We start from the raw sequence: 24,105 nt of genomic DNA on the forward strand, positions 1-24,105 counted from the left end.
CTTCTCAAGTGAAATTCTTTATGTGCATTGAGGTTGAGTAGAAAACAAAGTACTCTCTCAGGCTGAATGTATTCACCATGAAATAGTGCAATTTTGATGTTACCAAGGCTGAGGTGGTCTTTTATAAACCCACAATTTCCTTAATGGATAAGGGTTTCCTTTCTCTGATAATATGTACAATTATATGTGCAATTACATATTTATTTGTATTTTGTTGACCAAGAAAGACCCATTGTGCAGAGCTCATTTTCAGCAGATGTCCAGTGAGAAAAGCTCCATCACAGTACATTTATATTGACAAGTAAATTCAGACAGTTCTCAGAAAAACAGCTGTTAAATTTCTCAGAAAAAAAATAACTAATAACAAGACAGGTGTATACAGTAAATTGTTTACATCTGCAGTTATGTCTATACAGTTCTTGTAGCTCTAAAATCTTGAGGGAAGTAAATGGATTGATACTGTAGAAGGGAAAACATGGCTGTAAAGATATTTAGTGTTCTTACGTTTCAGTAAAGAAAAGTCTGCAAGGAGTTTAAGACACATAATAAAGTTATAAAATTATGGATGAAGGGAGATTTTAGTATCGTATAGGTTTGCAAGTAGTTCAAGAGATATAATGAAGTGAGTTATAAATTATGTAGAAGGGGAGGGGAGATGCTAGTTGTGTATAGGAGAATAGTGGTAGCAGCATATGACTGAGAGAGCATGATATACGATTAATTTTGTTTAGGATGCCTGTTCCAAACTGTTGTATCTGCAAGGTTTATAACTTAAGCGTATAGGAGATGCATGACAGGGGTAGAGCAGTGGATGGTGACAGAAAAAGAGACAGATGAGAAGTGTTGTTTAAGAGAGGTTGAAGAGAGGGGTGTATTGATATAAGTGCAGGAGGGAAGGTTGGTAAGGATGTAATGATTTAGGTAGAGGAGGGCAAAAAGTTAGCGATAAGCACTAAGAAGTTTGTGGTTTTACTAGAGGTCTCAACCTGGTGATGAACATGAGTATGACCAGGATCGGGTAAAGTATTGTTTGACTTGGATTTTAAAGCTTGAGAGTTTGTTAGTCATTTTTACTTGTGTAGGTGTGGTGTTCCAGAGTTTAGAGATGTAACAGGAGAATACTGAGTCCCCTAATGAATTATATTCTGAAGCAGTACTTAGTAGAAATTCTTAAAGGTATATCACACACTCTGATCTACATTCTCCCTCTTTACTGAGTTGCCTTATATAAACAACAACATTTGAATAGACATGCAATTTATACAGACACTAATAAAGAAAAACAACAGTCATGTCCAGGTTGCGTGTATCTGGAATTAGGTTTTGAGATGCGACCTCATCTCATGACATAATAGTTAGGACTGGGTTTAGCAACAGGGACAGTCACTGGGGGATATTCTGTTTGAGGAGTCTCAGGGATTTTCTCAGGAATGGGGATTGCTGACGGAATGTTCTCTGGAACAAGGACATTGGACAAGTCACTCTGAGAACTAGAGTCTTTGTCACAGGCAAGATGCTGTAAAACTGGTTCAGAAACTGCTTTGTTGTTTTTAGCACTTGGAACCAATAGATTACTGCTGATTGGTAATGTGTTTCTGGTTTGTCTTGACATAAGTCTCTGGGCAGGTGAACCAAGATGTTTATCACGAGGAATGTTTCTGAGATTTAAGAAGTTTAGAAAAACATCGGTATTGTCACATCCGGATTTCTCTAACAGCTGTTTTGCACTATGAACTACATGTTCAGCCAAACCGTTTGACTGAGGGTATTCAGGACTACTCGTAATATGAACAAAGTCCCATGTTTCTGCAAATTTCTTGAACTGCTGTCTTTTAAACTGTGCACCATTGTCAGAAATACCTCTTTGTGGACTATCATGGACAGATGAATGTTGCTTTAACTTAGTAATGACAGTATTGGAAGTTAGGTTGGGAAGTAGGTCAGTCTCAAACCAATTTGAATAAGAGCCTTCTAACACCAAGTAATGTTGACCATTCCACTCAAAGATATCTGTGGCTACTGTTGACCAAGGTAGTTCAGGAATCTGTCTTAACCGAAGTGTTTCTTTCTGTTGATGCGGCTTTGTACTATTACATACTGAACAAGATGAAAAGTACTTTCTCAATATCTCTTGACATAGAAGGCCAAAATACTAGTCCTCTGGCCCCTCTTTTGGTAGAATCAGTTCCTAGGTGACCACAATGCAAAATCTGAATGACTCTTGTTGCAAGGACATTGAAGCAGTCACTTTATGACCTTTCATTCCATTGTTGGACAAAATTTCATCTCTGTATGGAAAATATGGTTGCACTTCTATTGGTAAACAATATTGCTTTGAAGGCCAACCACGGCTGATAAAGAGGTTTAGTGTCTGGAGAATTAGATTTGAAGATGTGTGAGTTCCAAGCTCATCAAGACGTGAAAGAAAAATTTCTCACTTCCATGGCCTCAAAATCAAGTTGCTCATTATTATGCTGTTCTGTGTTTTTTCTGGGCAATCTGGATAAGGTATCAGCATTTTGTGTAAACAAGATTGAAATTGTACTTTTGCAATTTGAGCATCTTACGTTGCAGTCTGGCTGGAGCTGTATGCATAATGCATAGGCTTTCTCAGAATAGTGACTAGAGGTTGGTGGTCAGTTTCAATCTGGATAGGTTGACCATAAATATAATCATGAAACTTTATGCATAATGCATAGGCTTTCTCAGAATAGTGACTAGAGGTTGGTGGTCAGTTTCAATCTGGATAGGTTGACCATAAATATAATCATGAAACTTTGAACATGCAAACACAATTGCCAAAAGCTCTTTCTCAATCTGGGCATTTTGCATCGCAATTTGGGTAAGAGTTCTGGATGCATAGCCTACTGGTCTACCCTCTTGAAGAATGACTCCACCTAGACCAAACTTAGAAGCATCACAGGAAAGAGTAACTGGTTTGTGAACATCATAATAGCTGAGAGTTGGTGGATTAGCTATTTTCTGTTTCAGGACATCAAATACTCTTTGGTGCTGTTCTGACCATGACTAAATTACATTTTTTGTGTCTCAGCTCTTGTAATAGTGCTGAAAGCTGGCTTAAATCTGGAATGAACTTGCCTAGAAAGTTGACCATGCCAAGAAAACATTGTATGGCTTGGACATTGTCTGGAACTGGCATCTTGAGAATTGCTGTTTTCTTTAAAGGATGTGGTCGTAAGCCCAAGTGGGTTGGGAGGGTGGCCTAATGGTTAAGGTGTTTGCCTTACAAACACAATGTGCAGGGTTTGAGTCTCACAAGGGATAATTGGCTAGGCTTACAATGGTTCGCAAGGGCAGTTAGCCTAGTACTAACCTATGAACCTATGAAATGGAAAACAAGTGACCAACATAAGTAACTTCTCATAGCCTGAACTTGCACTTCTGAGGATTCAGCTTAAGATTCATTTCACCTGCTCTTTCCAGAACTTTCTTGAGGTTTCTGTCATGTTCAACTTCATCATTGCCTCCTACTAGAATATCATCTACTATAATAGCACAGGGATAGCCCCAATAAATGTGCTGCATTGCAGAATTTATCCCAAATGGCATTCTTAGAAATCTGTATCTTCCAAATGGCATACTGAATGTGGTTAATGACAAAGATTTTTGTTCAAGCATGATTTGCCAAAATTAACTCTTTGCATCTAAGACAGAAAAAAGCAGTGGCATTTGGCAGGGGGGCAGCAACCTCTTTGACTGTGTGCATTGGGTGATGAGGCCTTTTTAATGCTTTGTTGATATCTTTTGAATCAGTACATATTCTGATATTATCTGTGATTTTCTAATGAGCTACCCCCATGGAGGATACCCATTCACCATGTTCTTCTACTGGAGAAATTACTCCTAGCTGCACCATTTTGTCTAGCTTGGCTTTGACTCTTTTCTGCATATCTACTGGAACTTTCCCTGATGGTCTGATAACTGGGCTGACCTCTGGGTCTAACTTCATAGAGAACAAAGCTGATAGTTTGCCTAGTTTGTCTGCAAGAATATCGGCATACTCAGAAAAGAATAGTTTGGGCGAAATTTGAGCTGTTATCCTGCAGGCTTACATGGTGAGTCTCTTTATCAAGTGTCTCTGAGGCCTAATAATGACTGCACATGTCTCTTGACTATGAAAAATTGCAAATAATAGCTGTTCCCAGCAGAATAACATAAAAGCACTACTGAGTCTTCAGTTTGAATCTCTTCACCACCATAATCAACAAGCTTCGCACATGCTGTCAAATCAAGTTTTTCTGTAGCTTTTAATCTAGCAAAATTTCTGCTGACATAACATTGTACTTTGAGCCAGTATCTACTTTGATCTCTACGGCACTCCCATTAATCCAAACAGTACAAAAGATTCCGTTCTTTGCCCACAAATCTACTGCATTGACTGTTTCACTAAGCACAGATACACCATAAACATAAAAAGTAGGGTCGTAGCTTTCTAATTGATCATCTTGCCTCTTGGAATGCCCTCTTTTAATAAAAGAATGTGCTTTATTTGATTTACAAAATCTTTTGAATTGATTCCACATATTATAAGAATGACACTGCTGACCGAAAGCTAAGCACATTTGTCTTTTGGGTTCATGATTTCCACCACAATTATGACAATTGACTATGAAGCTGGCTGGGGGTACATATTTTGACTTTGCTGACTCACCCTTGTGCTTCACTGAGCATGCCCTGGAATTTGCTGGAAAGAGACGGGTTTTCCCAGGGACTGTTACAAGACCTGAAGTAGCTGCCATGTGCTTGGGCCGGTTTCTTTTAAACACCTGCTGCATACTATCAACATGAGCTTTGTCACTGTGCCTTCCACAGCTATTCTCATTTGTAAGCATACTTGTGTGCTTTTCTGTAAGCTTGTATATCTGACAAATGTTAATGATAAAATCTTTCTCACTGTGTCATTATTAATACCACATACACGCCTGTCCTTTATCAACTCATCTCCCAAATCACCAAGTCTGCACGTTTTAACCTTATTTCTCAAGTCAGTTATATATGCTGCAAAAGTTTCACCAGGCTTTTGCTCCCTTGTGCAAAATAAGTGCCTTTCCATTGTAATATTCATTTGGGGGTTACACATTTCTCTAAATTTATGTTTTAAGCACTCAGGGTCTTCCCTTGTTTCAGCCGGTACCACAATATGGCGGTCTTCCCCCTCACCGGCAAACACAGCAGGTGCACACACAAATGAGCGCTGTCTTTCAATGGCCTGTGAACCAGCTAAATTAAACAGAATAAATGCTTTTTATGGGCATCTTTGTCAGAAAAAACAGCCTGTATGAAAATATCATATTCCTGCTCAAACACTTCAATTTTCTGCAATATTGTTATCAAACACAAGTGGAGCAGGTCTATGAAATCCTTCTGCCATACCCACAGATTATAGTAAAACATAATGCGAAATGGCCCTTGTAATTATGTATGAACATTCACACACACCCGGTACTTGTAATAATATCTAAATGCACAATAAACTTTTCGAAAGACTGTACACTATGAAATATGCTTTGAAACAACTGCACTTTGTGAAATATTCTTTGAAATAGCTGTACTTTACGAAGTAACTGCACTGTAATACTGCACACACTTGCTAAGGCAAACACTTTGCACAATGGATATGTTGAATAGCTTTAGCTAATACGAAAAAGTAGCATATAGTGAAAAAATACAGTAATGTTTCCCTTTTTTGTACATTTTATGCAATTCAGATATTGTTTCAAATGTTTTCATAACTATTTTGAATATTTTTGTCAATAAGTCACAGTTTTTGACAATTTGTTTAATAAGAAATATGTTTTGAGCGTTCTGAGTACTTCACTGTAAATTTGTAGCGAAAGAAATCATTTAAGTGAGTTCTAGTACCTGGAATTCGTTTCTGACCTGTTTTGCTAGTTATTTGAGCAGTATGATCCACTTCTATATATTCCTCCATCTTTGACCTGTTGCCTCATGGTTGTAACTCTGGATCCCATTCTGACATCATGTCACCTTTCTTATGTGCATTAAGAAGACGTTGAGGCTTGGGTGTTCGTTTAAGTAATTTATTGTATACAAACACATCAGGATGGATAGCAGGAACATTGAACTTAAACTATCTAACTAACTGACTGAGTGCATAGTTGCATGCTGTCACTCTGGCTGCTCACTCAAAATGGCACTCTTGCTTGCATATGCTCAGTACTTATATGCACATGCCAGCTCACTGGAAAGCTTCTTAAAGGTATATCACACACTCTGATCTACACCTTGTGGGGGTGTAGGGCAATAATAGGTTTTTAATTGCAGGACATTTTCAGGGTAATATGTCAGCTTTCATGGCATAACTAGCTGAGAGTATGTTATTTAGTTGTTAAGCTCTAGCTGGTTTAGTTGTTTTAAGGCCTGGCATTGAGTTTGGTGTGCAGTGTTTGTAGCAAATTTAGCTACTTTGTTGTAACAGGAAGTTAGTTTGGATTTTCTTGAAGAACTTAGGTTTATAAGGATAGGTGAGGTATATGAGGCTTGGCAGGAAATAGGGTGGGGCTAGGGTTTTTCTTCCTGGGTCTTTAAGGTACTGTTTTGCCCTGTAAATGGAGCCAAGTTTGGTTTGTAACCGTTTGAAAAATATGTTGATCAAATTTAAAATCGCCATCTATTACATAATTTAGTATGTGATTTTACCTCAAGTTTAGTATTATTTGCAGTTACAACCAAGAAAGATCATTTTGATTGAGTTATTGTTTTAGGATGAAGAATATCCATTTTGTTTTACTGGGATTAAGAAGTAGGTTTTAATTTTCCAGCCAAGTTTCTATGGAAGATAAAGAAATTTGAGTGATTTCTTGGAGTCTGGATATTGTGGGGACTGTACATATTAAAGTTGAATCATCTGCACATTGTACTATATCTGCTTGCTCTATGGCAGTATAAAGCTTGTTTATAAAAAATATTAACGAGAAGGGGTCCTAGTATACAGCCCTGAGAGACACCTATGGTAAATGGAAGAGATGAAGAGAGGTCCTGTTGCCATTTGACTGCTTCTTGACTTCCAGATAGATTATTAAGGAACCATTTAAGGGAGGATTTAAAGGGACTTATAGAAGATAGTTCAGTGTGTAAATCTTGGTGTGATACAGTGTCAAAACCTTTGGATAAGTCTAGGAACACAACTGACACTAGGTTACCATTGTTCCTATGCTGGTTTGTAATGTTGCTGATGTGAAGGAGGGTGGTGGTTGTGCTGTGATGGGGGTCTGAATCCATGCTGTGTTTCAGAGAGCAGATTATTTGAATTTAAGTGATGGAGAAGCTGAGCATGAATACATTTTTCAAGTATTTTTGGCAATGGAAGAGGATTTAAAAATGGCCTGTTATTAAATTCTGTAAATGTACCACCTTTATGTAAAAGTATAATAAAGGATTTTTCCAGATGAAATTAACATATTTTTCTGACATAGACCTATTTATCAATATAGAGACTGGAAAGCCAATTGCATCTACAACCCTTTTTAAGTAGTCTCAGGGGAGTTGGTCAGCAGCTAGGGTAATTGGTTTTAGCTTATGTAGGAGATTTTAATGGTGGAGGTTCGCACTGGGCTGAAGTCAAATAGATGAGGATATTTAGCAGATGCTGAAGGTACTGAGAGGGTATTGGAAATACTGTATTGGGTGTAATGGTGGGTGGGGGGGGTGGAAGGTTGGACTGGATGTAAAAGTTTGTTCAAAAATGTAGAGAAGAAGTTGGGTTTACTTTGATGTTTATATTTTGAGGATGTTATAATAGGTTTGCTTGTCATGTTTTATTTGATATTTTGTCCTGTTTCTTAGCTGTTTAAAAAGCTGAAATGTATTTTTGTGTTCTATTTTTCAGCCACTCGTTCCAGGCTTTGTCAGCTGTAGCACTTATTTCTTAGTTTCCTTTGTTTGCCATGATTGGATTTGATCCTTTTGGTACGTTCTGCGTCAAGGTAATTAAGAATATTTAGGAGTATCTCATTGAGTTAAGTACATAGATGTTAGTATTTTCCAGTTATATTCTGTGAAGAATTTGATAAAAGTATATTGGTGGTGCTATGGTAGCGTTGTCACCTCACAGTAAGACGTTGTCCTGTTCGATTCTCACCTAGAGCGTCTTCTGTGTGGAGAAATGCATGAATGGGCATACCTTCTTTGAAGGTTGTGCGTCAGAGCTGGCAATTCGGCACGTAAAAATCTACTGCCAATCATTAGTGGACCGGAGTTCCGCGGTGGCGACCCCAACCAGGAAAAGCCGAAAGACGCAACATATTTATGATAAAAGTTACGTTTTTTTGAGTTACAAACTTGGCTGTAAATTATATGTTTATCTTGGATATTGTAATTTCTGAGAACGTAAGTGGGTTAATGGTCACTAGGCTGTCTGGAAGGCTACTGGTTGCCCTAATTTCAGAGGTCTATTAATAAGAATATGTCTAAGGTTGATTGCCTACCAGTACTTTTGTGGTCTCTAGAAATTATCTGTGTAAAACTGTATTGGTTTATGGAATCATATGGGGTATTGCTATTCATAAACTGCCAGTCTATACTTAGTTCTCTTAATATTATTATTTCATGTTGTATATGGTGGTATATCCAGTATAGGATATTTTCCACAGTGTTAATATTTTTACCTGTTGGGATATATATATGGCTGCTAAGGAAAGCGTTTTACTATTATTGGTTTTGAGGTGTGATATAAGTAGTTCTGGATTACTAAACTGTGGTATTTCTTGCGTATTGGGGTTGTGTTTAGGGAATTCTTGTAGATCATGGCAATTCCACCTGCTTGTTTATTTGTTCTTCCATTCCTAATTACACTGAAATCAGGTGGTGGAATTCCATTGCCATTTATGTCTTTTTTTCAGCAAGGTTTCTGTAGCTGTGGTTATGTCTGTTATGTCCTGGATTTTATACCATATGCTTCTTAAATTAATATTTAGGAGTAGAAGGCTGGAACTCTGGAATGGAAGAGGAAAAACAGAAAGATACATGGTACATTTAATACTGTGTGATTGGTGTCTTTTTTTTTTTTTTGTTATGTAGGGCCAGAGTTTGGTGAAATGTCTCCACTAATTTTCTGAGTGGCAATTCTATGAAGGAAAATGTGTAGCCAAATGCATTTCTGCTTTAGTTTTGTTGGATTTCATATGGTAACATACTTAGATTTAAGATAGCTGTAATTGGAAAAGTCTAATAGAGAGAGCAGTACACAAGTCCAAGAAGAATAGGCAGAGATTTACATATGTGGTTAAGTATTTACTACAATTAGCTGCAAGATACTCTAGTAAAGGAAGAAAAAAAGGAGGGAGCAGTCTGAAAAATGAAAGCAAATCAATTAGTTTGTCTTAAGTGGGAGGGGGATTAGCAAGCTATGTATTGACTGCTATTTTGAATGACACAAAAACCTGTTAAATTTATTGCCCATCACTATGAGCTGTAATGTATACCAGTGCTATAGATGGTGTTAGGGGGTTGATGGAACCATGTCCTCTAGTACAAAGTATGTGACATACACCTACCTACCTCGGGTGAGTGTACATAGACACTCAGTTATCCCTATAGTCAGATTCTACAAGCTGTAAGTCTTAGCATATGTTAACTTTATTGGATTATACATACATGCACACTGTCAGTCTTTTCAAGGATGGACTTCAGGCTTGGATGTCAGTTGCAGTGTTAATTCTTGTGCTTCGGTGAAGTGTATTAGCTAAGGATGGTTTGGTCAGGGTCAACCAAATGCACCTGCATTTTTTTTTATCTTGAAACAAGGAACAACAAGTTTTCAGGATTTGTCATGTTTTCTGGCTAATCTTCTTAGCCAAGAAATACTTCTGCTCATGTCTTAAAAAACTTTCTTTGTTATCTTTAAATATAACTAGTCTCACAGATATATACAACAAGAAAGAGTAGTGAACTATATTAAAAATGTAGAGTGCAAATAGCTATACTACAGGAAACACGTTTGGATAGAACTGAACATGGGAATTTGATAAACAGTCTGGGACAGTTGTTCCTATTAGGATGGTGAAACTTCAGTATTTGAAGATATAAGTAGTTTTATGTGTTAGTATTAAGTTAATTAGTTTTAGGGGTTTATCAGGGGTGAGTTTGTTATTTTGCTTGAAAGCTTTCAATAAAACAAAGTTTTGTAAGATGTGACAGGTTCAAATAGATATGACAAGAAATAACTGTATAAAAGATCAATCTGTCAAACATTAGTGTATGCACATAACACAAAAGCTGAAACTAGACACTTAATAAAAGCTGTTGTACATAAAAGGTGGGAATAATAACTTTTAAATATAATGACACTTTCTTTGTTATCTTTAAATATAACTAGTCTCACAGATATATACAACAAGAAAGAGTAGTGAACTATATTAAAAATGTAGAGTGCAAATAGCTATACTACAGGAAACACGTTTGGATAGAACTGAACATGGGAATTTGATAAAGAAAGGTTTTCAGGATGGTTATTCAGGAGAATAACTGAGACAAAAGAAAAGAGGAGCACTTATATTAATTGCAAGAAAAGCTCCAATAGTGATGATAATAATGGTAGATTTGTAGTACTAAGGGGCTACTGGCAAGGGAGGAGGATTACACTGGCATGTATTTATATTCCACCTAAAACTACTGTAATGGAGCTTAAGAAAATTGTGGGAGAAATAATCAGCTTTTAGCAGGGAATATTATTTATAGGTGGGGATTGGAATTTGATTTGCAGCAGTGAAGATGTATCTGGGGGCCCAGAAGGGAAAATATAATAAAGGAGGGTAGATTTATGAAGAAATTTATGAAAACATTTGCCATGGAAGATGTGAATTCAGTAGCAGAAGTTTGGAGTGAATTTACATATTATTCCTCAAAATACAAAAACTGCTTTAGACTAGACAGAACATATATTTCACAGGAACATGTGCATTTAATTGAATGTTTTGATATGCATCCAATAACTATTTCAAATCATATACCAATAGTAACTAAAATAAAAATGCAGGTAATGCAATAAAAATGAGACACTGGCACTTTCCCACCTATCTATTGAAAAGACAGGAATTTAAGGATTGGATATTGGAAATTATTTGGGCGTTATTAGAAAAGATAGAAATTTCTTCTGAAAATATAACTGGGGAGTTAGATAAAATTAAAGTGGAGTTTAAAAATAGGGTGGAAATGAAAGAAAGAGAGATATGGTTAAGAATCAACAAAAATTATTTAGAGGGACTGACACAGGTTAAAGTATTGCAGAATAGGGGGAATCTCACAGAACAAGAAGAGCAATTGCAGAATGCTAAACAGAAAATAAGGGATTACTTCAATAATGTGCATGGGTTTAGAAAGACTGCTGTTAAGCAACTGATTTTTGATAATAACTCCAGGGTACAAAATCTTTTTACCACAACAACTCAGACAACAGGAATTAAAAAGTGTTGTCACCAAGTTTAGGAAGCCTATAACAAGGAAGATAACCAGAGATCCTGTAGAGGTACTAGGTATATTTTAAAAAATGTGTGAAAGTCTGTATAAAGTAGAGAAATATGGAGATCAAAAGTACAAATGGAAATGTTTATGGAAGAATTAAATATGCCAAGGTTAGAGGTAGATGAGGATCAATTACTTACAGTTAGGATAGGAGGAGATGAGATAAAAATAGTGATGTATAACTACTGTACAGGAAAGTCCCCAAGATTATAGGGTTTTCCTGTGGAAGTCTGGAAGCTTAGAGGGAAACTTTGATAAAGATCTGGAAGGTTTTGTTACAGTTATTTTAAAAGGAGGAAGAAAGTGGTGATGGCTGTGATACTTAAAGATGGTAAAGAACCATCAGATCCAGCTTCATATTGACTCATTTCAATCCTAAACCATGATTATAAAGTGTTTATGTCTATAATAAAAATGAAAAACCAAGGCAAGCAAATAAATACTGGTGAAACACAAACCAGATAATCCAAGGATGAGTTCCTACCCTGCTGGTGAGCACTGTTCTTTAATGGAATGTTTTATAGCACAGCATCTTTCTCAGAGACATTGTTCTCATAGCAAAATTTATGACCCTCACCTAAAATACTTTTATTTCTTTCATCACATGCAAGAACATTGCAGGCTTTTTGTTTGAGTCTTCTTAATGCTGTCAGAGGCAGGAAGTTCCTGTTTCTTGCAAGCACTTGGCACAAAATGTTACTCAGACATCCTTATTCATATCATAAAATGTTCACTGACAACACCAAAGCAAGAATATTTATCTCTGAACCTATGTATAGAACAATTTGAAAGCCATCATATTTCAGGTCATGAGAGACACTGATATTACAAGGTATAATTTAATACAGAATAGGATACAAAATCTGCTACACTTACTTAACACTAAAATTGTTATTCATACTAGAGAATGAATATCAGATTTCTCAGTTTAAAACAATCTCTGACTGGCTTGCCACTAAATGAAGCTATGATTCTATGTAATTACTATTAACACCACATTCTTTTCTGTTTAAGTGATTTATTTTATTCAGTTATTTACAAATCAGAGAGAAGCCATTTACCGCATAGTTTTTCTATGGTATGAACACTAACAGCATTTAGATACTAGTTTCTGCAGTTCAGGTTTACTTTATTTAATAATACACACCACTTATAGTATGGCAGAAAGTCATATTGTGCAAAAATAAGTATCATCACAATAGCATTACCTACCTCTACCATCTGCTAAGCAGCGGTTGTAGCCCACTGGGCTAAAGTACTCAAATACAAATACAGCGACAGCAGAGACGATTAGCAGCATCACAAACATCATCACCCAGACATCAGCACTAAATGGCTCTGCATTAGCAAAAAAGAGAAAGGAGAAAGTGTAAGTATTGCCTGTTTGTCAGGTATATTCATCTTTTTTCCTTATTTAGCTGTTAAATCATCGTTCAAAGCTACTTGGTATAAAAAATTGTTTAAGAAAGAATATATAATGAATTTTAAGAAGGAAGACAGTGGAATAATTTTACACGTCACAAAAAAAAAAATAGTTGTGTTGTTTTTCAGAACACCTCTTAGAATAAACAAACTGTACTACCTCAAAGAGCAGTTCAAAAGCAGTAACTAAATGTTTTTTCAGAAGTTTTACGTAATACGGTTAAACTGTAATGTGATACATTTTAAAGTAAGACGTGATCATCGTTGACTAGATTGAAAAGTCTTTTAGGGCACTTAGTTGAAAAACATCATCTTCAAAGAGAGGTACTTGCAGGAGGAGGGATTATCACATTCCCTCAGTGTAATCACCACAGAGTTGGTTTTATTAATTTTTTGAGTGCAGCTCTCAAGAATGGGGGTTTGTGGGAGCTTTTCCTGTAATACAAAACTAGTTATTTCCTTGCTTTAATCAAATGCGCTTTCAGCCTGCCTTTTCAATTTAAAATGGTGTCGGTAATATGGCCTTGAATGCATTCTATAGATCTTCTGTGATTAACTACTGTCTGAAAGTTCATTAGGTTATGATGATTAAAACATCACATTTTATGAAACTTGCATTAATTTTGTCATAAAATGATCACAGGAAAATAAAATAAAATAACCTCACAGTTGAAATATACTTAACTGGAAAAATAAGAAACAGTGGCAAGGAAGACAGTATTCACAAAAGAACCTTTACAGATAGAAACATGTATGCTTCTGTGTGATAAAGATCCTTCTGAAACTTCCTTCCCATGAGCACCAAGGTATAACTCTAGTCATATGACTGCCATTAACATGGCTGTTTACTGAGGAAAGTCCATAAACTGAAGCATTAGTCCAGTAATAAAAATTTCCATGCATACATAGCAGCTAATAACCCATTTTATTTATCCAGAAAACAGTGGCACTTAAAGTTATAACCTAGGTGATGGAGAGAACTGCTCATAGAAATTCATTTGGAAGATTTCTGTTGAATGATGTCTCATAAGAGATTCTGCCCAATAATTTTGTCTGGTTACACTGCTTGTTTTGACCTCTTACAAGTGTTCAGTAGTTGATATTGTCTATATTGACAGAGCATAAGTATTAGGAATCTTCTCAGGTTCTGTAACCTCCAACAGTCAACCAGTCCTCTGCAGAAATCCTTGTCTGAGTCTGATAAAGGTTTTGAGACAAAGTTCTCCTTTCCCAGAGCAGATGTGGCAAGATCATTTGGGAAATCACAAGACTAAGCCATGTGAAAGCATTCAGTTAGTTGATAAAACCCATTTCTGAGGATTGTCACTCTCTAGTGAGTTTTTCTCTGTACCAGACAAGCAAAACCTAGTTAATGCAAAATATCTAAAGACAATAATCTTTCTGAATAAGTTGAAACTGAATTGTATCTATGCAAAGAGAAATAAACCTGTTCTGTCTAAAGCTGATTCTACAGAAATACCCAGTCAAGCTTCACATACTTGAGGCTGTCACTATCCCTGGATCCACAAATGTTTGAGTGATTCTGAGTGTTTGCGAAAGTATTATCCAGAAGGCATGAGTTGTCTTAACTTCCTCACAGCCAGCAGGGTAAAACACAATATAGAATATTTTATAGCAGGCACAGGTACCAGCTCACCCCCTTGCATAATAATCAAAATCAAATGTAGTCAGAGCAAAATGTTGTGCCACTCACAACATTTATTTGTCTCAGTCACTGCCCAGATATCCAGCCATTTCCAAAGAGTTACATAGCAAGCATCCACTTATGAGCAAGAATATTAAGATGAGTAAACAAGAGGCATAAGACTGGATATGGAAATTGCAGGACTCTAGTAAATGTATTTCTGTTCACTTTAGCTCCACAACATTTGGGTTTAATTTGGGGTTCAGAAGAAATGCTGATAGCAACTCAACCACATATTTACTTTATTCATTAGTGGATGAGTTAGGATATGTACCAAAAGGTAAAAAATATATTAGGCCAAAGACACAATTTTCTAAGCAAATGTTTTGTTTTTGAAGCGCCAGCCTGCTTTCCAGTGATGTAGATTGTTTAATAAATTATCAGTTTACTCAAATTACCTTTCTGTACTTTCTGTGCCTCTGTTGAGACCCAGCATTCCAAGCATCTGATTGTCCTTTTTCCAACCAACCAGGAATGTCTCATTCGACCCTGCTTAGGGTGCACATCTTGTTGGTGATGCTGTTTAACTATGGTTAGCTTGTAGGCTTTATGCAAGCATACCTCTCAACATTTTAATACAAGCAATGTAGACATAGCGAAAAATAATGGAGGGACAATTTTTAATTATTTCTCTTACAAACATAAAAAAGTTGCTAGAATAACAGGCTTTGAATTATCATGCATTTTTCTGAAATATATGAAGTCTGAAACCCAAATGTCTGTGACTTAGTTCACACTGTTTTGCAAATTTGATGAGGAACAGAGCAAAAATATGAGGCAAAAATCTGAACATTTGAGATGTATCTAAGGAATAATACAGTGTGTGTGTATTACTGTGTAAATCGGGTCTCTGCAGCACTGAAAGGGCAATATTTACACAATAACACACAGCGTGGAGGACATTATTGTGCTTAGAGAATGAGCTTTCTGTGAAATTGTTGTAGTTTAATTACTTATTTTTTAATGCTATATTATTTTTATTTTTTTATATTTTTGATGTAAACTAGTTCCTCCACCTAATGTTTCAAACTTGCTGTAGTATATGCAAATGATGCTGAAGGAAGTATTTTACATCCAAAATATAAGATTTTCAACGTCCAGATATTTAGCTCATATTTTGGTCCATTACTCATAAAAGTTTTGGTCTTCTGGCAATCTTTGAGGATTTAAGCCACTAAAGAATGACATACATTTGAGTTACAGACTTTATTTCCTTCAAAAAATGCAAGCTAAAACAAATCATTTTATTCTAGCAACATTCTTAAAATTTGTTCCTATTTTTGAGTTTTTGCTCCCTCCCCCCTAAGAAGTTGAGAGGAATGCATATCTCTTAACTGCTGCTGCACTGCACTGCTCGATCAATCTCAGTCTCTCTCTCTCTCTCACAAGCAAACACTTCTGCTTTCATGCGCACAAGCACACATGCACTCCCTTACACACACAGACAGAAGCATAAACACATATATATATACTCATGCACACTTTTCTTTTTTCTTTCTCTCTCTTTCTTCTTCAATGTCTCTTTTAATTTTACACTTGCTAAACAGCAAATTTGCTGCTACTAGTACTGTAAAATAATGTCTCGATCAATCACACTCTTACTATCATGCACACATACTCCCATACACATTTTTTCCTTTTCTTTCATTTTTTTCTGTTTCTTTTAATTTTACACTCACTAAACAGCAAAAGCTCTGGTTAGCAAGCATAAAACAATGGCAGTAATTAACTTCATTAAAGGCCAAGCTCCATGGCAGCTTAATATGCTGCCATGAAATGGTGGACTCAGTTTTCAGTGGACATTACCTGTACATTAACATCCTGCTGGTGAACGTTTGTTTTCCAACCAGAGTGGTGATGTACAGGTCGCCCATTCTGTAAACCTTCATAAAATCTTAAAAGAACTGCATTATATAGGTTAGGTGTTTCAGTATCACCACAGTAATCATGTCATGCACAAGCTTATCTGGAATTCTCAGTGTATGTACCTGAGGGACATTTCTTCCATCTCTCTATAGGTTGCCATACTGGAATAACCAAAAGTGACATAGCGACTGCTAATGAAAGTGAGGAAGTGGACATTCCTGTCTGCTCTAGCTTTGCATCAGAATTCACTTGGGTGAAATGAGAACAATTAAGATGAAAAAGGAACAGTATGAAGCAGCTTTATTTATTCATCAAATTATTGATTTGTACATTGAGTTAACAAATAAAAAAGGAAATATCACAAAAACATTTTGTCATGTACATGCACTGTATGTATATACAATACAATCAGATTTATTTTTCATTTCTTGTCAACCTACTTAGTTTAGCCATCTATTTGATTATTTCTTTGTATATATTGTTCCCAAATACACCATTCATTTTTATGAAAATTACATCTTTTATCTTTAATGACCCATTTCTAGATCTTTAATTTCTTTTCGATAGTACTTCACTTTCAGTGGTTTAATCTTTTTCTGAGTAATTGATTTTAAGTGCTAGTGATAAACTTTATAAGGCCTTACTATGTTTTAACAATTCCAAACCAAGACACCAACATAATAGCATCATCTCCATGGTTGTTGTTGTTGTATCTTTCGGCTTTTCCCGGTTAGGGGTCGCCACAGCGGAACTCCGATCTGCTAATGATTGGCAGTAGATTTTTACATACCGAGTTGCCAGCCCTGACGCACTACCTTCATCTCCCTGGTTAATATAACATATTCCACCAAGGCAATCTGTACGTTGTCATTAAACTTAACTTCTCACATTCCCAGAAATGTGTTCATAGTTTTTTTTTTCTCCTTTCCTTCATGATTCCAACATCTCTCCTCTTCTTGAGGCAATAAAAGTCTTCTGAATTCTTTTTGCAGTATAAACGTACCTGTGCACATGTTTCATGCAAACATTATGTTTTCTGGAATGGACAACATATCTAGCAACCGTACAATTTCTTCTCATTGTTAATTCATAATTTGCTGCACTAATTTTTCTTCATACCTTTTCTAATATCTTCTAATTAATTCTTATAGTTATCATATAATACTGTATATGCTGTACAAACTATCCCTTTCCTAATATCATCTTCTGTTCTTGTGTCCCACTAAAACCATAACAAAGCTACTGATTGATTTATTACTCCTGTCTCGCTATCAGTCTGTCTACATTATATACTCAGCACTCCCTGTTATAAGGTAATATCTTAGATACACATCATATACCTGTTTGGCTTCTTCCCACTCTATAATGTTTCCCTTCCATCTTACTTGGTCCTAGTAATATGATTCATTTGATAGTTTCCTCCAGTTACTTACTGCTGTCTCTTGCATATTTTCTGTCCCTTATGTATACGAATTCCTGTTAGCAAAATCTATTTTCTCAACTCCCTCACTGGTTTGGTCTTTATAATGTTGTCTACCACTTTATAAGTAATCTGTATATTTTTTTCTCTTTTCCGTAGAGTCTACATTCAAACCCCTAGCATCTCTGGATCCTTGTATTTCCAGCTTGTTCCGTCATCATCTTTTTCTACATTGATCTGTATCAATCTGTGGGTTAAAATCCCTGACAATAACTTTAGTTGTATTTTCAAGGGAATGATTTATACTTGGTTATGTACAAACTGCAATGGTCTCTACGCATTTTCTTATAATGATTTATAGTCCTTATCTCCTATTTATTGTGGCACTGCTGTAAACCTCAAATTGCCTCTATGTGACCTTTCCTGGAGTACAGCCAGTTTCTCTGCCATTTGTTCATATTTTCGTTCTTGTTCCCTCATTTTTCTTTTTTCATCTCCTTTTCATCAGTTTGCAAGCCAGTTATTTCTGCTGAATGCATGGTTAAAACATCTATTTACATCAGCCTTCTGATACTTGTGTTTATATATTAAAGTAGGGAGCTACTTATCTTCAAAGTCTCAGAATACATTTGATCAATCATTCCCTGTAGGGTGAATGAGGATTATTTTTTCCTTCAGCTTTCATGGATATTTTCTTTATTTTCTTTTACCACCTCTCCTCCACAATCCTTTCTGGCAACTTTTATGTTTTTTTTTTTTTTTTTTTTTTGCAGTTGTTCTCCCTTTCACTTCACTTTTACTTTTCTTTACCTTCTGAACATAATAAACAATCTGAAGTAGTTAACTTCATTTGATCAGCAACCTGTGGGTATCGAAGCCGGCAGCTTTCCTAGCAAAAGAATCAAGCTCCAAGCTCCTCCCCCTACCCATAATACCCTGCTACCTCCCTCTAGTCCTCAGATCTCATTTGCCACGGCTTCTTGAAGCATCTGAGAACGAGCTCCTAGCGTTGGGTTTGTGAGTTAAAAAAGCTATTCAAACTTTTTTTTTTCCCTTAAAATCTCTTTAAACTTGGTGTGTGGTACCTTTTCCTCCCTTAAACCTTTTTGGTAATTTTTCGCGTTAGCTTTAGTTTAGATATTATTTTCCCACCCCCCCCTTCTGTCTGTGTGTGAAGGTTTGTGCGTGTGGGCCTGTTCTTTTCTAAAATGTCTGAAGGCCCAAAAGCAATTTTTTTCTAAATAATCCGAGTGTGGCCATAAGCTGTCCCCAGCAGATGGCCACACTCGGTGTGTTATTTGCCTGGGTGTGGACCACCTTTCGTCGGGCTGCACTATCTGTGCAGCCTTCAACCCCAGGGCTTTGAGGGATAGGAGGACCAAGCTAATCCTTGTGGACATTTTGCCCCCTGATTTGGCTTCATCCTCCTCCCCCTCTGTGGCACCAGCCGTGACTGCGGCTGCTCCACCGACCGTTCCAGCTCCCCTGGCTGGGATTCAAACTCTCTCTTTGGCTCAGGAGGAAAGGGACACCAGAAAAAAGGACAAGAAAGACAAGGAGCATGATAGGGACAGGCATCGTAGCCACAAGAGGCGGCCGATTCAGTCCCCTCGGCCCCGCCATCTAAGCAGCTCACCTCCTCCCTTAAGATCTCCGGGTCTTCCCCCTCCCGGCTTTGTTCTCCGCATTTCTCCCCGGAGCCAGAGGAGGAGACCCGGTCACCTTCGAGGTCATCTAGGTGGCCTTCCCGGCCAGCCTCGGCAGCCTCATCCAGGTCAACCAGAAGTATATCTGATGCGGACATGGACCGGATGATGCGTAGATTCCTTCAGGCCCAGCTGCAGATGGGAGTGCTCTTGCCTCCTCCCCCTCTGGGGAGGGGAGCTCGACCCCGTTTTTCACCCCCATTGCTCCTTCTCAGACCCACTATTGGGCTTCAGAGCTGTTGGATCCGGGTAGCTTCGGAGCCGGGGAGATGTTGGCTCCGACAATGCTTCCTACTTTGGCGCCGACTGCACCTTCGAGTTTATCAGGTCGTTTTTCGGATCTAAGCTCTCGGGGCCATGAACTGAGCATTGGATCCGGAGGGGTCAGTGTGCCTTTGGCTCCTTTGAGGTTGGAGCGCAGTGTTCTTTCGGATCCGATCGGGTCATCTCCAGTGCCGATCCACACGCCAGATCCGAGGGCCTGCTTTCTGATCCTAGGGAAAGCAGCTCACCCTCGGCATTCGACATCGTGGAGAGGGTCCTTTCGAGGGATTCGAGGCCCCCGGTTCTTGCTACAGATCCACCCACCATTCCCTCTCAGACGGGCTTGTCTTCCATCATCCGGCCCCAGGGACAGCCTGCGCCTACGTTCCAGATGGTTCCTATAGAGGAACAGGACATTATTGGTGAGCCCTCCTCGGACAGCCCCCCCGAGGAGGTTCCTCACAAACAAAAGTGTAAGAGGAGGCACTTGGACTCACCCGAGTCCCTCACAGAAGACACGGACTTGGAGGAAGGGAAAGGTTCCCCCAGATCACCCCCCGAGGACGTCTCCTTTGGAGACATTATGGAAATGTTTCATATTAGAGGGGGGGGGGTGGTCAGCCCAAAAGTCTTCCTCGGATGAGTCTGTGTTTCTGGAGGCATTTGATGCAGGCCCATCTACCTCTTGGGTGTCCCGTCCCACCGATCCCCTGGTGGACCTCATAACTACCAGGGCATGGAAGGAGCCGGACACTGTGGAGCCAATACCTAAGAGACCGGACAGGATTCTCAGCCCCCCCCCCCCCACAGACAGGACAGTTTGGAGCAAGTGTGCCCCGGCAGATGCCATGGTGGTGGCAGCTGCCAACAAGAAGGAATTGGCACCGGAGAGTTCCTCGGTACAGACAAAGAGTCTCGGACAATGGACCGCCTCGGAAAGTGGATGTTCGCTTCAGCGATCTTCTCTGTCAGGTCACTGAACTATATGGCACATGTAATTCGGCTCCAGCGGGACCTAATCAAAGAGTACGCTGGGTCACCCCCAGAGTCCATGTCGGCCGAGGACAAACGGACCTTCTCGGCTGGAATGGCCACTCTTAAGTCTATCACAAACACCTCTATGCGGCTTCTCCCCCATGCCACGGAGGGAGCGGCTAGAGCCAGCGGAGCAGGCATTGTCTTACGACAGGCCTGGCTCCGTCTCTACGACTTTGCGGAACCCTTCAAGGTGTCCTTCGTGAACACCCCTTTTGACAGTTCTATGCTTTTTGGCAAAACTGTCCACGATACGCTACTCCAGAGCGAGAAGGACGGGAAGACGTTTCTGCCGTCGGGATCCGCTTGGCTCGGCTCCTCAGAGGTCCTTCTCCAGGAACCAAAGCGGACAGAAGAAGATCTGGTTCTGGAAATCCCAACAATCCCGTTTCGCTCCGGACCCCTCGTCCTTCAGAGGCAGAGGAGGGTAGGGTGGATGCCGGCCCAGAGGCAGAGGGGGGGGGGCGAAGAATTTCGGGTCGAGGGAACTCTTTTCCGATTGACCCGCGCAGCAGCCCTGAGGGGTTGCCCGACTGCTCCTCTCTGGAGGCAGTCCGGGGGTGCTTCTCAGAGCATCTAGCACATTGGGAGTCCATTACGTCAGATCGCTGGGTGCTCTGGATCATATCCAGAGGTTACTCAATTCCATTCCTAAGTTCTCCTCCCCGGTCGGGGCGCCTCCCTGATGTCCCACCCAATCAGAGGGAGGTAGCAACCTTCGAAATAAAGGAGCTACTAAGAAAAAGAGCCATCCAGCACGTCCTCCTCCGGTCAATCCAGATCAGGCTTTTACTCCAGGTTCTTTTTGGTGCCAAAAAGACGGGGGACTTACGGCCAATTCTTGACCTGTCCACACTGAACCTGTCAGTCGCCAAAGAAAAGTTCTGGATGGTCACCATTCAATCCATTCTCCCACTTTTACAGGAGAACGACTGGATGTGCTCCATAGACCTCAAGGATGCGTACTACCATGTTCTAATGGACAGGCGATCCAGGAGGTTTCTCCGCTTTCAGCTGGGAGCCAGCCATTATCAGTTCCGGGTCCAATCCTTCGGTCTCACCACAGCCCCCAGGGTGTTCACCAGGGTCATGGCAGTTGTAGCGGCCCACCTGAGGCTTCAGGGAATACAGGTTTTTCCTTACCTGGACGACTAGCTCTTAGCCGCCTCCACCAGGCATCTACTATGTTCAGCCGGGGACTATTTCCTACATCTCGCCCACCATCTAGGGATCACGATCAACCACAAGAAATCCTCCCTTCAGCCTACTCAGATCTTGGATTTCATAGGGGCCAGGATAGACACAATTCATTCCAAAATCTTTCTGATGACAGACAGACTCCGCAACCTAAACCTCCACATTTTGGCTCTTCTACAGTCCTCGGCCCCTCCAGCGGAATTAGTCCTGAGGGCTCTGGGGTCCATGGCCATCAACCTGTCACCGCTCGCACATTTGAATATGAGAATTCTTCAATGGACCTTACAGGTCCAGTGGTCCATCCCACAACGTCCTTTGTCTTCCCCTATTCCCCTCAGCAGGGTTTGCAGGGAATCTCTACTTTGGTGGCTCCATTCCAGGCGCCTCCGGGAAGGGCGCCCCTTCTCCATGTCCCCACCCCAAGTCACAGTGACCACGGGCGCGTGTCACCTCGGGTGGGGGGCATTGCATGGGCAGAACCGTCCAAGGCACGTGGACTCACACAAAGACATTTTTGCATATCAATGTTCTGGAGATGAGGGCGGTGCTTCTAGCGTTGCAGGCTCTCCATGCCCTTCTTCCTCTAGGGACTATTGCAATACAAACAGACATGTCAGTGGTCTGGTACATCAACAAGCAAGGGGGAACCAGATCTTACCTACTTTGCCAAGAGGCCATGAGAGTGTGGGAATGGGCGATATCCACCAACCGCTTTCTCATAGCAAGGCACATACCGGGTCAGTCAAACATTCTAGTGGACAAGCTGAGTCGAACTATCCTCTCACCTTACGAATGGTCTCTGAACCTCTTAGTAGTGAAACAGATCTTCCTCAGATGGGGTCAACCTTGCTGCGATCTATTTGCGTCACTAATGCAAAGTGCAGCGAGTTTTTTGCTCTAATTCCCCCACCAGGGGAAACCCCCAGAGATGCTCTGGTTCATGCTTGGCCATCCAGTCTTCTTTATGCTTATCCTTCTCTTCCACTGATGACAAAATTCTTGCAGAAAGCTCATCGGTTGGGGTGCAGAGTTATCCTCATAGCCCCATTCTGGCCTCGTCAAACCTGGTTCCCATGCCTACAGTCTCATCTAGTGCATCCTCCCTGGATCTTAGATCCCATTCCAGATCTGATTTCTCATCCTTTGGGATTGAAAACCCCCGACCTGGACAACCTCAAGCTCTCGGCTTGGTTGATCCAGTTCCGTTAATGGCTAGGACTCCCGGTATCTCATCCTCAGTTAAGGCTATCCTGGTGGCTGCTCATAAGCCTTCTACCAGGAAAGTCTAGAAGAGTAAATGGAAGTGTTTTTCTATCTGGGCGGAGCATAGGAATTTGGATCCTTTTATGGCTCCTATTCCAGCAGTCCTCGACTTTCTGTCCCACATTTTTCATCAGGGGGCTAGTTCTTCAACTGTTAAAGTTCAATTGGCAGCTATTTCCCACTTCCACATTGTAAACAATTTTGGCCCCCTAGCTTCCTCTAAGATCTGCAAGACCTTCCTGAAAGGTACCTTTCTTTTAAGACCCCCCTGTTAAGGATGCAGTTCCTCCATGGGATTTAACCCTAGTTCTCCAGGCTCTGACTGGTCCCCGTTTTGAGCCTACAGCTTCGGTCGACTTAAAGTATGTATCTTGGAAAACTGCCTTCCTGATTGCTATTACCTCAGCTAGAAGGATATCGGAGCTTCAGGCTCTTTGTAGTAAGCCTCCATACATCATTTTTCATAAAGACAGAGTTTCGCTCAGCACTAATCCCTCCTTTCTGCCTAAAGTGGCTTCCGAAGCCAGCATCAACCAATCCATCAATCTGCCTGTCTTCTTTCCTAATTATCACAGCAAAGGAGAGTATAGACTTCATTGTCTGCATGTACATAGACAGTTGCGATTTTACTTACACAGAACGGCTGTTTTTCGAAAATTGTAACAACTCTTTGTCTCATTTGCTAAGTCCTGTTTGGGTAAACCAGTGACAAAGGTAACCTTAGC

At 39.7% G+C, this 24,105-nt stretch overlaps 1 protein-coding gene across 1 annotated transcript in view; it reads right to left on the reverse strand.

Annotated features, from left to right (window-relative positions):
- GRIN2B (glutamate ionotropic receptor NMDA type subunit 2B) overlaps positions 1–24,105 on the reverse strand; it is a 1,340,574-nt gene that overhangs the window by 647,299 nt on the left and 669,170 nt on the right. Inside the window, exon 6 of the mRNA XM_044086874.1 lies at positions 12,715–12,840. Within this exon, the coding sequence (XP_043942809.1) occupies positions 12,715–12,840 (126 nt within the window). The remainder of the gene's footprint in view (positions 1–12,714; positions 12,841–24,105) is intronic.

The sequence above is a fragment of the Protopterus annectens genome, chromosome 1.part1 (genome assembly GCF_019279795.1).
Source record: "Protopterus annectens isolate FY-2018-M chromosome 1.part1, PAN1.0, whole genome shotgun sequence".
NCBI lineage: Eukaryota > Metazoa > Chordata > Ceratodontiformes > Protopteridae > Protopterus > Protopterus annectens.